Source organism: Oncorhynchus gorbuscha, linkage group LG16, assembly GCF_021184085.1.
Source record: "Oncorhynchus gorbuscha isolate QuinsamMale2020 ecotype Even-year linkage group LG16, OgorEven_v1.0, whole genome shotgun sequence".
Classification (NCBI taxonomy): domain Eukaryota; kingdom Metazoa; phylum Chordata; class Actinopteri; order Salmoniformes; family Salmonidae; genus Oncorhynchus; species Oncorhynchus gorbuscha.
In genome coordinates this window covers 61344818-61360862 of record NC_060188.1, presented here as the reverse complement: position 1 = coordinate 61360862, position 16045 = coordinate 61344818, and the positions used below count along the sequence as shown (strand labels likewise).

Genomic DNA, 16045 nt, shown 5'->3' with positions numbered 1-16045 from the left:
TACTGGCACTGGTCATATTCAATGGGTGTTGAGCGTTTGGAAATTCATTAGTTATTCTGCTCCCTGGCACACTCAGACGAGGGTGCTCTAAAATTGGAATAGATAGCCAGAGTGAATTTACGAACACGCCCTAAGTCTTTCGTTCTAAATCTATGGACTCGATCCAGTCATTTGATCTAAATGTTCTGTTGCCATGTTGGCTGGCAACGTTCTTATCCCTTGCTTGCTAGTTAGCCAACTTTGGCTAACACTGTCACGTCGAACAGTGCAGCCAGAATAACACAAACGTAGCTGTTTTTGCATTTGTTTAAGCTGTTTTCTAGTGATTTTTGTGGGGTACATCCATTACAATGAGCTAATGATGTGAAATTTCGTCTGGCATAGAACATTTGCTCTCTCACCAGGCCACTGTTCAGAAAAGATAGCAAACTACACAGCTAACACAATCACTTCAAACTGAAGCTGCATTTCGTGTTTTTCTATTGACATTTCTTTGTGTATATCCATAAAATGATCCTGAGTCATGATTTCGACTGGATGAGAAAAGCTGCCAGCCTGTCTGTCTCGTCCCGAACCCTGACACATTCATTACCACTGGAGATCGAATTTCAGTATTGAAACAATGTTGCAAATGTTGGAGAGATAGACAACAAGGTTATTACAAATCTTTGTTGTTGAAAGCCAAATGCTAGTCTAAAAGAAATGGAAGATAATGTCTAGACTACTTTTACAGAGTAGATCTAGTATATAAATAGCCTCATATACTGAGGAAGTGAAGAGAGAAGTAGAGGAAGATGGGTCCAGGGTCGAGGGATCCTAAGAGGCTCCCTGTGAGTAAACCGGGCTAATAGAGTGATAGGAATAACGTGTGCCAGTAAGGTTGCTTTCTGAGCATTCATAGCCATGGTTATCAACTGTACCGCAGAAATGGAACTGAAATAATAGAAAGTAGATGTTGTGGTGGTAGCTACAGAGAAATACTTGGGTGTATGAGATTTTGCTGCAGAAGAGTTACAAGGTGTGTTTAGTGGCAAGGTTTTAACGGGTGTTGGTAGGGCAATTTTGCTTCCTTTTCCAGTCCTTTGTCCTTTTCCAGTCCTTTGTCCATTCCCTTTTTGTGTCATAAAGTGTAATGAATTCACACTCCAGAACAGTAGGCGGAAACATAGGGCTAAATAAGATACATATATTAATAGGGAGGCCGTTATCGGCCACGCACTCCAGTACAGTAGATGACGCTGTATGCACCTTTTAGTTGGTTGCGATCTGCCAATACAAATTTCAAGAAGAAGATAGGCGACGGAGCCCTGAGAAGGAGTACCAACATCTTTGCATTTCCACTTGTTACCTTAGACCAAAAAATGATAAAAACAGAAAATTGCTTTTTAGTTGTCATTTAAAGTTATGGTTGGCAGGTGTGTTAAGGTTAGGTTTAAAATCAGATTTTAAGAAAATACATTTTAGAAATAGGCGGAGTTTATGAATGTGTGGTTGTGGTAAGTAGCGACAACAGTCTCGCGTGCACTTGCCGTAAAGCAGAACGTGTGGACGACGTCATACATTCAACATGGCGACCTCCGTAACGGTAGGCGGTGGTAAGTTTAATAGTATTGTACTTGAAATTCCAGTGTCTATTTCATTCTCGACCTCTTCTAAAGTGTGGTTTAGAATGAACTAAACAGGTTATTTTTTTCATAGGGTTCACACTACTCAGGAGTGTTGCTGGGCAGATACGCTCAAGGTAAGGAGAACCAGCACACGAGTTAACAGCGCTGTCATTTCTTCCAGTGAAGGACAAATCAAGCAGTGAAGTTATATATGTGCTTACAACTTCATAATTATACATATTACAAGTATTTGCCAGATTTTTTGTATTGCACCTATTTCTGTCTATAACCTATCAAACGTTCGCTAAGACGCTAACTAGCTAAGTTCTCTTCTCTATCCAGGCTATTTGCCTTTGGTAAAACCCAGAAGCTCCCCTGTATCCACACCAGCGCCGCATTAGATGTCAACAAGAACTGGGACAGGAAGAACCTGCAAATGTTCCCACCACAGCAGCCTGATGAAGCACGAAGACCTGCAGTGAGTTCCAACAACCAAGTGATACATACAGTAGTTATGGTTATGTATACCGATGGAAATCATTCCATATCTGACCATTTTATTGTTTTCAGTTGTTGCGATATACTAAATACAGACCAATATATTTACTTCACAGGAGGTGCACCACTGCAGGAGGCAAATCAAGTACAGCAAGGACAAGATGTGGTATCTAGCAAATATGGTGAGTGTAAAGGTTTGAATGTAAAAGCAACATGTTGAACACCTTCCAGGTAGCCCTAGACATAACAGATTTTTACTGCGTATTCTTACTCTTTAGATGCTCTATTCAAAATCTCATAAATGTACTTTCTTTACTTAGTCTTCTTGTCCCACTTGGAAACATAACGAGTTCACCATGGCTCTCCTCACTCTTTTCTGTGCAAGGGCTTTTGTCTCTTGTAAAGAGATCCCTGGTTTACTACGGTCTTGTAGAGGAGAGCATCGGCAGTTTTTATATTTTGCCACGCATGCACCAATCAATTTAATTCAATATGCTTGCACACCTGCAGGACTTTTATGACATGAGGTGGAGCAGAGAGGATGTAATTTCAGGCATATGCAGCAGACCCACGTTTGAAAAGTCTGTTTAAAGGCCCAATGCAGCCAATTTCTCTATCAAATAATTTCTCTAATTTCAGTTGAGGACCTTACTGTAATAGTTTCCCATTAAATTAATCAGAAAGAAACAACCTTTTTTTTTTGCAAAAAATAATTTCTCAAGCTATGACTGTCTGGGAGAGGTCTGACTGGGGAGGGATATGTAATCTGAAAACAAGCTGTTATTGGAAGAGGGGTTTGGAACTCTATTGGGCTATATTAACTTACTGTCTAAAGTCACCAGGCAAGCCAAACTCCACCCATCCAAAACATTTGATTTGAAGGTCCTGTTTAGGTTGTATATGCAATTCCTTTTAATGAAGCATCCAATAAAACATTTGCCAAAATGCAATTTGCAAAAAACACCTAAACTGCGTACCTGATGTGGTTCCATATGTAACAGAGATCAAAATCTCGACTAAGATCTTTGAAAGAGGGGGAATCTAAAGATGCAACCACTAGGATGTGTTTCTAATATGACTAGGATTGTGCCTTTGGCTTCTGGTCAATTAAAGTTGATTTGAAACAAAGAAATCAAGTGATGGACAGCAATACAGATAATACAAAGAAATGGTGTGCAGGTGTGGTTGGAAGCCACAAAAACCAATACAATACATAATTACAAAAATAAAAAGGTTTTCAAACGGATAACCTCCAAATTATAAATATGTACATGAATTGATCAGTAGTTATGAAACAGTCATTTATAAAAACCACTTGCATAAGTATTCAGACTAGAGGTCGACCGATTAATCGTAATGGCCGATTAATTAGGGCCGATTTCAAGTTTTCATAACAATCGCAAATCGGTACTTTTGGGCGCCGATTTCTGATTATAAAATAAAAAATATATATTTTTATACCTTTTTATTTAACTAGGCAAGTCAGTTAAGAACACGTTCTTATTTCCAATGACTGCCTAGGAACTGTGGGTTAACTGCCTTGTTCAGGGGCAGAACGACAGATTTTCACCTTGTCAGCTCAGGGGTTCCAATCTCGCAACCGCACAGTTAACTAGTACAATACTCTAACCATTGCACTCCACGAGTAGCTTGCCAGTTACGCGAACGCAGTAGAAGCCAAGGTAAATTGCTAGCTAGCATTATACTTATCTTATAAAAAACAATCAAAATCACTAGTTATAACTACTAATCTAGTTTAGCAGGCAATATTAACCAGGTGAAATTGTCTTCTCTTGCATTCATTGCATTTCACGTCACCCCGCTCCTCCGCTCTCTCCACTGGCTTCCAGTTGAAGCTCGCATCCGCTACAAGACCATGGTGCTTGCCTACGGAGCTGTGAGGGGAACGGCACCTCAGTACCTCCAGGCTCTGATCAGGCCCTACACCCAAATAAGGGCACTGCGTTCATCCACCTCTGGCCTGCTCGCCTCCCTACCACTGAGGAAGTACAGTTCCCGCTCAGCTCAGTCAAAACTGTTCGCTGCTCTGGCTCCCCAATGGTGGAACAAACTCCCTCACGACGCCAGGACAGCGGAGTCAATCACCACCTTCCGGAGACACCTGAAACCCCACCTCTTTAAGGAATACCTAGGATAGGATAAAGTAATCCTTCTCACCCCCCCTCTCCCCCTTAAAATATTTAGATGCACTATTGTAAAGTGGTTGTTCCACTGGATGTCATAAGGTGAATGCACCAATTTGTAAGTCGCTCTGGATAAGAGCGTCTGCTAAATGACTTAAATGTAATGTAATGCATGCAGAATCAAGGTATATGCAAAAGTTTGGGCTGTCTGGCAAATTACGAACTGATTTGCCAGAATTGTACATAATTATGACATACATTGAAGGTTGCGCAATGTAACAAGAATATTTAGACTTGGGGATGCCACCCGTAAAAAAAAAAGAAAAAAAAGAATACAGAACGGTTCTGTATTTCACTGAAATAAACGTTTTGTTTTTTCGAAATGATAGTTTCCGGATTCGATCATATTAATGACCAAAGGCTCGTATTTCTGTGTGTTATTATGTTATAATTAAGTCTGATTTGATAGGGCAGTCTGACTGAGCAGCAGCAGGCCCGTAATCATTCATTCAAACAGCACTTTCGTGTGTTTTGCCATCAGCTCTTCGCAAGCACAGCGCTGTTTATGACTTCAAGCCTATCAGCCTAATGGCTGGTGTAACCAATGTGAAATGGCTACCTAGTCAGCTGGGTGTGCGCTAATACTGTTTCAAACGTCACTCGCTTTTAGATTTGGACTAATTATTCCCCTTGCGCTGCAAGGGCCGCGGCTTTTGTGGAGCGATGGGTAACGATGCTTCGAGTGTGGCTGTTGTCGATGTGTTCCTGGTTCGAGCCCAGGTAGGGGAGAGGGGGATGGAAGCTATACTGTTACACTGGCAATACAATAGTGCCTATAAGAACATCCAATAGTCAAAGGTATTTTAAATGCAAATTGTATAGAGAGAAATAGTCCTATAAATACTATGTTAACTAAAACCTCTTACCATGGAATATTGAAGTCTCATGTTAAACAGAACCACCAACTTTCATATGTTCTCATCTTCTGAGCAAGGAACTCAGATGTTAGCTTTTTTACATGGCACATATTGCACTTTTACTTCTCCAACACTTTGTTTTTGCATTATTTAAACCAAATTGAACATGTTTCATTATTTATTTGAGGCTAAATTGATGTTGATGGTTTATTTTAAGGTAAAATAAGTGTTAATTCAGTATTGTTGTATTTGTCATTATTACAAATAAAAAAAAATGTCCGATTAATCGATATAGACCTTTTTGGTCCTCTAATAATCTGAATCGCCGTTGAAAAATCATAATCGGTCAACCTCTAATTCAGACCCTTTACTCAGCTACAAGGTTGGATACCTGTATTTGAGGATTTTTTTTATTTTTTATCCCATTCTTCTCTGCAGATCCTCAAGCTCTGTCAGTTTTTATGGGGAGCGTTGCTGCACAGCTATTTTCAGGTCTCCAGAGATGTTCGATCATGTTCAAGTCCGGGTTCTGGCTGGGACACTCAAGAACATTCAGAGACTTGTCCCGATACCAATCCTGCGTTGTCTTGGCTATGTGCATAGGGTCGTTGTTCAGTCTGAGGTCCTGAGCAGGTTTTCATGAATCTCTGTACTTTGCTCCATTCATTTTCCCCTCAAACCTGACTAAAACACACTGAAAAACATCCCCACAGCATGATGCTGCCACCACCATGCTTCACCGTAAGGATGGTGCCAGGTTTCTTCCAGATGTGATGCTTATTCAGGCTAAAGAGTTCAATCATGGTTTCATCAGACCAGAGAATGTTGTTTCTCATGGTCGGAGAGTCCTTTAGGTGCCTTTTGGCAAACTCCAAGCAGCTTGTCATGTTTATTTTTACTGAGTGACTTCCATCTATCCACTCTACCATAAAAGGCGTGATTGGTGGAGTGCTGCAGAGATGGTTGTCCTTCTGGAAGGTTCTCCCATCTCCACAGATAAACTCTGGAGCTCTGTCAGTGACCATCGGGTTCTTGGTCACCTTCCCGACCAAGGCCCTTCTCCCCTGATTTCACATTTTCACCCGGCGGCAAGCTCCAAATTTCTTCCATTTAAGAATGATGGAGGCCACAATGTTCTTGGAGACCTTCAATGCTGCAATCAGGTTGTAGAAAGATTATCAATGGAAACGAGATGCACCTGAGCTCAATTTCAAATCTCAGAGCAAAAGGTCTGAACAACTTAAGTAAGGTATTTCTGAGCATCTCTTATAGCTTGTCTACTGTTCCCTATGCACTTGAATGTCTACTGGGAGTGGCACTTCAATTTTAATTTAAAAAAGGTAACTCTTTTTAATTGTGGCCATCCAAGTTTAACACACAATTGCATTTTTAGAAATATTGCGCAGTGACTGGTCTTATAAAAGCACATGTTGCACTCCAGCAGCAATGAGCTGAAGCGCTGCAGCAGCTCTAGTGTTGTCTGAGGTGATATTCTGCTCAAAATAGGCTCTGTATGTCTTTGTTGTGCATGTGATAAATAAGACGTGCCTAACGTAAATACACGTGGCAATTTAATTCCACAATTATGCTAATTAAGCTATAGACCAATAAGCATTACGGCCATATGTATTTCCGTGGACTGGTCTTTCCATCAATGAATAAAAGTGTTAATTTGCAATTGGAATTATTTTAATGGGGGGGGGGGTAAAAGCCTTAAATTATGCTTTCCTGTGGATATTTTGACTGACATTCCCAATGGTAGGCTCTCAGGTCCAATGCCCTGCAAAAATGTCAAGTAATTTCAACTAGAATCTTATTCAAGATTCGTGACGCACATGTGGTGGGTTTTTACGCTACGATGTTGTCCAAGAGGGATAGATAGCATCATCATATACACAGCTATGGCCTTCCCTGCTTTCACTTTCCTAGTGGGTTGTTGTCCAGTGCCTTCCTTGTGCCTGTCCCATAGATTGGTAAAAAAGCATAAAACAATATAATGTATGGCTGACCTTCTCTGACAGCCTTACTTGTAGGTTGTCCTTTTAAGTATGCTATTTTGTTAAATGCAGTCAAACATTTATTTACCTGTGCTTTTATATACATTTCCACATTGAGGTTGGTGTAATACTGTGATAGTGAATGCGCTTTTTGAAAAGACTGCCTGAAATTTCAGCCTGTTTTGATGGGATGGAGTTTTGGCCTGCCTGGTGATCTCACGGTAAATTAGTAAATAGACCCATAAGTTATAAGGGTTTCAAACCTCTGCCAATAACGGCTAGTTTTCCGTTTCCCCTCCCAACTCAGACCACTCCGACAGTCCTACCAAAATTGTTGCTTGAGAAATTGCTCTTTGCTAAGAACAATTTATTTTAGTACCATTTTAATTTAAAACGATTATGGTAAGTTACTTAATTGTTAGTCAGATGATTTGGTATTGAGATAAACAGGTGCATTGAACAGTTTTTAAAATGATAAAGTATTATGCCAAAGGTACATAAAGATGTCAATTTAGATATGACATTGTTTTAGCACTATCAGAGTTTTTAAACTATAGCGTGCTACATGGTTCAATGCACCAGTAAATCAGCACAATCTACTCTTTCGATTTTCAAATCGGCAGTGTCTTGGAGGTAAAATTGGGATCATGTATGACTGACGATAATATGCTGACGATAATATGAAAAGAGTAATGGAGAGCAATGTACAATAAGGCGAACTTGGCCAACAAGGCATTTGTGTTAAGTGCATGGGGCCTGCCATTTGTATGCGTCCGCTATTGGTTGACTTCCTCTTCTGTATTCTTCCAACAGATCAGAGGAATGACTATTGACGAGGCCATTGCACAGCTTGAGTTCAATGACAAAAAGGGGGCAAAGATCATGAAAGAGGTATGTTTTAATCCATGTGACTTTCTACAGCATGCTTTAGCTAGTTTTGGAAAACAATGTAACATTTAGGCTTGTGATGCAACAAGCTGTCACAGACTCAGAATTAGACATCCATTCATGTTTCTCAAACGTCAAATTCCGAAGTGTTGAAGGTTAAGTTTAGGCATTTGATGCCTAGTCTTAAAACAAGAATATCAAAACCAACTTTTTATCGCAGATGCTTACCTTTTGAACCAGGGGCAGATGCTTACCTTTTGAACCAGGGGCAGATGCTTGCGCCCATCTGCCATCCCCGTCAACAACGCCCTAGCAAAACCGAAACCTACTTGAAGGTAACAGCGCTCACTGTTGCCCCTAGTGGCTTTGTTTCCACATCATCTCCCGTATTCCTCGGACATGAATGGATGTCAAATACTGATTTATATCACGGGTGACCTGTCTGTGTGATGTGCTCATGTCCAGTAGTTCTATAGTTATACTGACAAAATACACTCGTATGACTTGTCAGTGTTTGGCCCGTCTTCCTTTCATGATGTGATACGTTGTTGTATTTTTAAGGTTCTCTTGGAAGCCCAGGAGATGGCAGTCAGGAATCACAATGTGGAATACAAGTCCAATTTATATGTTGGTAAGTGTCAACTGTCGTACATCTTCTTGAAATCTTACACATCAAATTGTATTCGTCTCACACACAGTTCACAGCAAGTATAAAAGGCGCAGCCAAATGCTTGTGTGCTAGCTCCCTTAATGCAGTACATTAATCAATATTAATAATAATGAAGAGTCAGGTACAAAATAAGTAATAGAGGTAGTATGCATAGTAATAATACTGTTTTAAAAATATGTGGGCAGTGTCTCGGTCACATAGTAGAATAAATGGTATATAATAGAACAGTATCATAGAACAGCAGTGTTGACTGAGTGTTTGGGATGTGTGGATACTAGTCAGTGCAGATAGTCTCTGATACCCAACTTCATACACATAACATCTTGTGAGAATCCTCTCATAATAAAATGTATGGCAGAAATTGCCCATGCGTGCCCTAAATAGCATGATTGAATTCCTGAATGTAAATTGTTAACAAGGTTAGAAAAAAGTGATGGTTATCATAAAAGGGTGTATGCTGCATTCTAATCACATCCTGACTGTTTTCAAATGGAAAAGGCAATGGAAATTTATTGAAAAATCACAATAGGGGATGTAATTTTAGATGCCTGAAAATGCATACTTTTCTTCACTTCAGAGAGGCTGGGTATGATTTATGCAAATGTAATTCAGAGGTTATTATAGATAAACAAATGGAAACAGAAATATCTTTATTCTGATGTGTTTGACATTCAAATGCAATTCCAGAATGAGAAATGTGTCATTGTGTTCTATATGTCTGTCACACACACACACTCTTTCACACACTCTTTCACGCACTCTTTATCCCCTTTTCCCTCACTTCAGCGGAATCATTCTCCAACAAGGGGAAGTACCTGAAACGTATCCGTTACCATGGCAGAGGAATGTTTGGGATCATGGATAAAGTGCACTGCCACTACTTTGTCAAGCTGGTGGAGGGGCTTCCACCGAAGGCAGAACAGAAGACTGGCTTCGACCAGGCCAAGAATTACGTTGAACAGCTCAAGAGTCGCACCATTATCCACTCACTCTAGGGAAACTATTACTGTTTGTGATTTGATATGTTGTAAATAAATAATGTATCATATTTGAGGGATTGTTTTTACGATTCTGGCTTTTCTCATTTCGGATTTATAAGTAGTATGTTTTTGTTGTGAGATTGTCTGCTTTTGATCGCACCCAGCAGTTAATAGTTTGCATTAACATTTTAGTCAAAGCATAAGGTCTTAGAGGTTGTATGTAGCCTTATTCTGCCCTTGAGTTGCGTTCCCATGCAAAACTAGACAGATAGCTAACAACTAAGTCTTCAATAAAACTCCCAAGGCGTGACTTTTCTTGAATGAATATATTGAAAACGTTTATGTTGTGAAACTGCAAAATACAGAAAAGAATATACTTTAGTGTTCAATTCACACCGACATACTGTAGCTGTACATTAAACATTTGAAGTTGCATAAATACAAAGCACGCGCTAAGGTACCATGCATCTGGCATGATGCCAAACCATATAGCTAATTGTTAACCATATGGTAATTGCTCCTTTCATTACTCTAATAATGTATAACCATCTATGTAGAATAACAAAGCATATTACACTAGAAACGGTAACAAACTACAGTATTGTATATTTTACAATTCGTTTGCATGACGCATGAGCAAAGTAATACAGCTAACGACACAAAAGGCATTGCAATTTGTAAGTAAATGCAACCAACATTGATATGTAAGAAACTCTATCAATAACAAGATTATCATCCTTAGCTAAATGCTTGAATCGAACTTACAAACAAATATTTTTCCAAGGCTGAAGCGTGACAAGAAATAACTACATTGAGAGACCTGCACTGTATCGTTGTCTGTAGCTGCTTCTATGCGTGCAAAACCAATTCTGAACTTCCCGTTTGCGTTGTCTTTCTAAGTACCAGAAAGCGCCACTAGGGGGCAAATAACACCATTGAACACAATGAAAATCCAATTTAACCATTATTTTATTACAATCTGTTACCTTTAACAGGATGGCAGCACACTCCCCGCCTGGTATAATGAAATTGTGCCACTATTAAATAAAACATATCAAGAAACAAATAATGTCCTTTCTATTTTTATCTTTTGTCTCTAGGATGCTTCAGAAAGAAGAACAACAATCTCTGAGATTGGTCTCAGAAACACCTTAGCAGCTCCTTGCTTGACAATTTTTAGTTCTACTTTCCTAACCTTTTTGTCAGTACTGGGAAAGGTTTTTACCACAAGCCCGACTGGCCAGTCATTTCTGTGTGCCTGACTGTCTTTCAATAAGACAACATCTCCCACTTTTACATTTGGCTTTTCTGCTGTCCATTTTCTGCGTCTCTGCAGCGTTGTCAGGTACTCCTGTCTCCACCTTTTCCAAAAGGTGTCAGCGAGACACTGGACTTGCTTCCACTGTTTTCCATGAAGGTCGTTCATGCTGAAGTATCCGGAAGGGGCTGAGGTAGCGCTGGTCTTTTGTGTAAGTAACATTGAGGGTGTGAGAATGGTAGGCATGTCAGGGTCGGTTGATACTGACACTAAGGGTCTCGCATTGATTATTGCCATAACTTCAGACATAAGAGTGCTCAAGACCTCATGTGTGAGATGAGTGGAGCCCGTCTGAAACAGCATAGCATCAAGAATACGTCTGGCAACCCCAATGAGTCTCTCCCAAGAACCACCCATATGAGACGAGTGTGGAGGATTAAATATCCAAGTACATCCCTTATCTGAGAGGTATTTAGTCAGTTCTGAGTCATGTGTCGATACCCAGTTCCCTGCAGGCACCTATAAAGTTTGTACCTCGATCAGACCTTAGCACTTTTGCTGGACCACGGATAGCGAAAAAACGCCTCAGCGCGTTGATGAAGCTGGATGTGGACATAGGTTCGATAAGCTCGATATGGACTGCTCTAGTAGACATACATGTAAAGAGCACCGCCCAGCACTTGGAGTCTGCACTACCACCTCTAGTACGACGAGTTATGACATTCCATGGTCCAAACACATCAAGTCCAACGCTGGTGAATGGTGGTTCAGATGTGAGTCTGTCTGCAGGCAAGTCAGCCATTTTTTGGTCAACTAGCCTCCCTCTAACCTTGCGGCAGGTGACACACTTGTGAATGACACCAGAGACCAGACGTTTGCTCCCAATAATCCAGAAGCCTGCTGCTCGAATAGCTCCATCTGAAAAATGACGGCCTTGGTGAGCCACTTGCTCGTGATAATGTCTTACCAGCAGAGTGGCAACATGATGTGTCCGTGGGATGATGAGAGGATGTTTTTCGTCTTGTAACATGTCGGCGGAGGATAAGCGGCCTCCCACCCTCAGCAACCCATCCTCATCAATCACTGGGTTCAGCTTTTTGAGTGTACTTTGCTTTGGGAACTCTTTTCCTTTTTCAATGCATTTGAATTCCTCTCTGAAGGCTTCATGTTGCACACAGTGAATGATTGCTGTTTTGGCTTGTGACAACTCACTTGTACCGCATGGTTTATTACAGTCATGCCAGCCTCTGCAGCTGGTGTTGTCTGCACCTTCATGGAAGGATCTTGCAACATGAATGAGTCATGCTGTGGCTCGATTGAGAGTTTTCCAGCTTGAGAACCTCTCAAAGCGATGAGAGCCGAGTTGAGCTCCAGAAACTTTAGAGGCAAAGACAGTGACGTCTGGTCGAATCTCTGCATCTGTGTGAGGCTCTACAAGGTCAAAATTGATGGTCTCAGGCTTACTCGAGTTTGTTTGGGTCAGGAACGGTGGACCTGAGAACCAACTAGTGTGTTTTAAGAGCGCAGCAAGTATGGGCCTGGTTGCATGGTCTGCTGGATTGCTGCCAGTGTTTATATAGCACCACTGATCTGGATGGGTAGACTTCCTGATGCGAGTTATCCTATTGGCAACATAAACATAGAATCTTTTGGTGACATTGTGGATGTAACCGAGAACTATCTTACTGTCTGTGTAGAACTTGGCTGCATGTATATCAATGTCAATTTCGTCTTTGATCAGTTCATACATCTCAACAGCTAGCAAGGCCGCACACAGTTCTAGGCGTGGGATAGTGTAGGCCGGACGAGGGGCCAATTTTGATTTCCCCATGACAAATCCAACATGGCATTGACCTTCCGAGTCAATAACTCTCAGGTAGGCTACCGCTCCTATGGCTACTGTAGAGGCATCCGAGAAGATGTGTAGCTCTCTTCTTTGAGTGGTAGACAAGGAGACTGGGATGTAGGTCCGCTGTATATTCATATGTTCCAACTCCATCAAAGATTCCTTCCACATTTTTCATTCCTCTTCTTTTCCTGTGGGAAGAGGGGCATCCCACTCACTCTGATCAGAAGAGAGTTCTCTGATTAAGGCTTTACCTTGCATTGTTATTGGAGCCACAAACCCACGGGGGTCATAAAGACTATTCACTGTGGACAGGATGCCTCTCCGAGTAAAAGGCTTCTCATTGTGGGACACCTGGAATGAGAAGCTGTCTGTTTCCAGGTTCCAGGAAAGTCCCAGGCTCCGTTGAAAGGGGAGAGGATCCACTCCTAGGTCCAGATCATTTAAGTCTTTTGCACGGTCCTCCATAGGGAAGGCTTCCATAACTGTTTTGCTATTGGATGCAATCTTGTGTAGTTTCATGTTGGACTCCGCCAACATTGCTTGTGTTTTTCTTAGAATGTTGACAGCTTCTTCTGTAGTAGCTACTGATGTCAGACCATCATCGACGTAGAAGTTCCTCACTACATATTGCTTGGGTTCTGACCCGTGTTCCTTCTCACCCTGTAGCGCTGCTCGTCTCATGCAGTAGATGGCTACGGCTGGTGAAGGGCTGTTCCCAAATACATGGACTTTCATCCTGTACTCAGTTATGTTTCTATCTGGGTTGTTGTCTTCATACCAGAGAAACCTTAAGTAATCTCTGTGATCCCACGTACACCAAAACAGTAAAACATTTGTTGCACATCTGCTGTTAGTGCAATGCAATCCTTGCGGAAACGCATTAGGACACCCAAGAGTGTGTTGTTTAAGTCTGGACCACTGAGCAGAACATCGTTAAGTGACACGCCTTGACACTTAGCACTGGAGTCAAATACTACTCGTATTTGTTCAGGCTTTTGTGGATGGTAAACACCAAATATGGGCAGATACCAACGTTCCTTGTCTCCCTCTAGTGGCTGTGAAGGTTCGGCTTGGTCGTTATTTTTTTATAAAAAAAAAATATTAAAAAAAATAAAATCCTGCATCTTTTGCATGAAGTCAATAAAATGACGCTTCATGTCAGGCTTTTTGTCTAAAGTCCTGCGAAGTGATGTGAGACGGTTCATGGCCTGCTCCCTGTTATTAGGAAGGCGACGTCTATTGGGGCGAAAGGGTAGTGGAGCCACCCAGTTGTTTCCATCATCCTGGAAAACCTGTTTGTCCATAATGTCCAAGAAGGCTTTGTCCTCCACTGATGGTGTTGGTTTATCATCGTCTTGTGTTTTGTCGAACACGGAACATCCCAGGCTGTCTGTGTTCACAGTTGTGATTGGATCTCTCAAGTGCACTGTAGAGGGAGAGATGTGTTTCTGAGCTACGCTGTTGTAGTTCTCTTTTACCTGGATGATGTCAAGGCAAGGGCTCAGATAGGATGTGCGACCATTTTGAAGTATGTTTGTCCTGAACACGTTAACATTGGCTGGTCGGTGAGCCGTTCCCAGACAGACCTCACCCACAATGACCCACCCGAGGTCGAGTCGCTGTGCATAAGGAGTGTTGTGGGGCCCATTGATTTGCTCTCGTACCTTGTGTACCCTTAAGATGTCTCGTCCTAAGAGCAGGAGGATGGGAGCGTCTGGGTCCACAGCTGGAATTCTGTCCATAACTGGTTGCAGATGGGGATGATGATACGCAATGTCGGGGAGGGAATCTCCATCCTATCGTCTGGCATCATATCACACTCTATCAGAGTAGGGAGAGTGAGCTGCATGTGTCCATCTATAGACTCCACCATGAAGTTGACGGCTCTCCTGCCTGAAGTCTCTGTTACCCCAGAACACGTCTTCATGGTGTATGGAGCAGAGTTGTCATTGATGTTGAAGAGACTGAAAAACTCTGTCTTGGCCAGAGATTTGTTACTTTGTTCATCAAGCACTACATACATTTTGACAGCTTTCTCTCTTTTCCCAGCCGGATAAGCTTTGACTAAGCATATTTTTGAACATGATCTTGGATTGACTGCCTCACCACAGATCTCTGTACACTTTGAGGTGACAGATAGAAGAGCATCGTCACCTTGCTCCCCGCCATTATCTGTCTCTGCTGTAGCGGTGTATGTATTTGTAGGGGCTGGGCCTGGATGCAGAGCAGCAAGATGCCTGTCGCTGTCACACTCAGAGCACTTGATTGAAACCTTACAGTCTTTAGCTCTGTGCTGAGTTGACCCACAACATCGGAAACAAATGCCATTGTCTTTGAGATATGATTTGCGCTCATCTAGAGTTTTGTATCTAAACCCACGACACTTTTTAAGAGGATGAGGCTTGTTATGTATTGGGCAGTGACGGTCAGGGTTTTCAACCTTTGTCTTACTGGGTTTGGTTTGGTGGTCTGAAGCCTCAGATGACACATCTGTCTTGTATACAGTCACAGGTGTCTTGCTGCTGTACCTGGCAGGTTTCTCACTTTTCATGGACACCTGGTTAGTTGAGGTGTAGAGGGTGAAGCTGGGGTCATTTCTAATTTTCGCCTGGTTCCTGATGAATCTCGAGAAGAACGAGAATGGTGGGAATGCTACCCGATAGTCCTCCTTATATTTGGATCCCTGTGCTATCCATTTTTCTTGTAAACTGAATGGAAGTTTCTCTACAATAGGGTTTACCCCCCGAGATGTGTCCAGATAAGCGAGGCCTGGAAGGTACCCTTCTACTTTAGCACACTCCAGTTCGAGAAGAATGTCACCTAGTTCTCTTAGTTTATGATTGTCTTTGTTAGCCAGTTTTGGAAAATCGTCCATTTTCTTCAACAGTGCATTCTCGATCACTTCGGGTGTACCATAGCACTCTTCTAGTCGTTGCCAGACCATGTTAAGCCCTGCTGTTGCGTTGAAAATATGGACAGATCTAATTCTGTTTGCTTGCTCAGACGACTCTGCCCCTAGCCACTTGGTAATTAGATCTAACTCTTCCCTGGCTGATAAATTCAAGTCTCTGGTCACATTGAGAAAGGATGCTTTCCATGCCCAATAATTTTCAGGGCGATCATCAAACTTCAGGAGTCCTGAACTCACCATCTCACGTCGTAGGAGGTACTTGGTGAGGTCTGGTGCCACTTGTGACTCAGGGAAGTTGTGTGTGTGTGACTGGAAGTGGGCTTGCT

The 16045-nt window shown here is 41.8% G+C and overlaps 1 protein-coding gene across 1 annotated transcript; it reads left to right on the top strand.

The window, feature by feature from the left end:
* Positions 1-1302: 1302 nt before the first annotated feature.
* mrpl22 (mitochondrial ribosomal protein L22) lies at positions 1303-9783 on the top strand. The gene is made up of 7 exons (XM_046306154.1): positions 1303-1595; positions 1699-1741; positions 1950-2085; positions 2222-2287; positions 7977-8054; positions 8613-8682; positions 9508-9783. Exons 1-7 carry the CDS (start codon positions 1568-1570, stop codon positions 9714-9716), a joined length of 630 nt encoding a protein of 209 aa, XP_046162110.1. The 5' UTR covers positions 1303-1567; the 3' UTR covers positions 9717-9783.
* The last annotated feature ends 6262 nt before the right edge of the window (positions 9784-16045 follow it).

Excerpts from the sequence above, each read along its gene's own strand:
- mrpl22 (XM_046306154.1), top strand. The coding sequence starts at position 1,568 with ATGGCGACCTCCGTAACGGTAGGCGGTG. Across the intron at positions 2,086-2,221 it reads ATGAAGCACGAAGACCTGCA|GAGGTGCACCACTGCAGGAG; the intron begins GTGAGTTCCAAC and ends TTTACTTCACAG. Across the intron at positions 8,683-9,507 it reads CAAGTCCAATTTATATGTTG|CGGAATCATTCTCCAACAAG; the intron begins GTAAGTGTCAAC and ends CCCTCACTTCAG.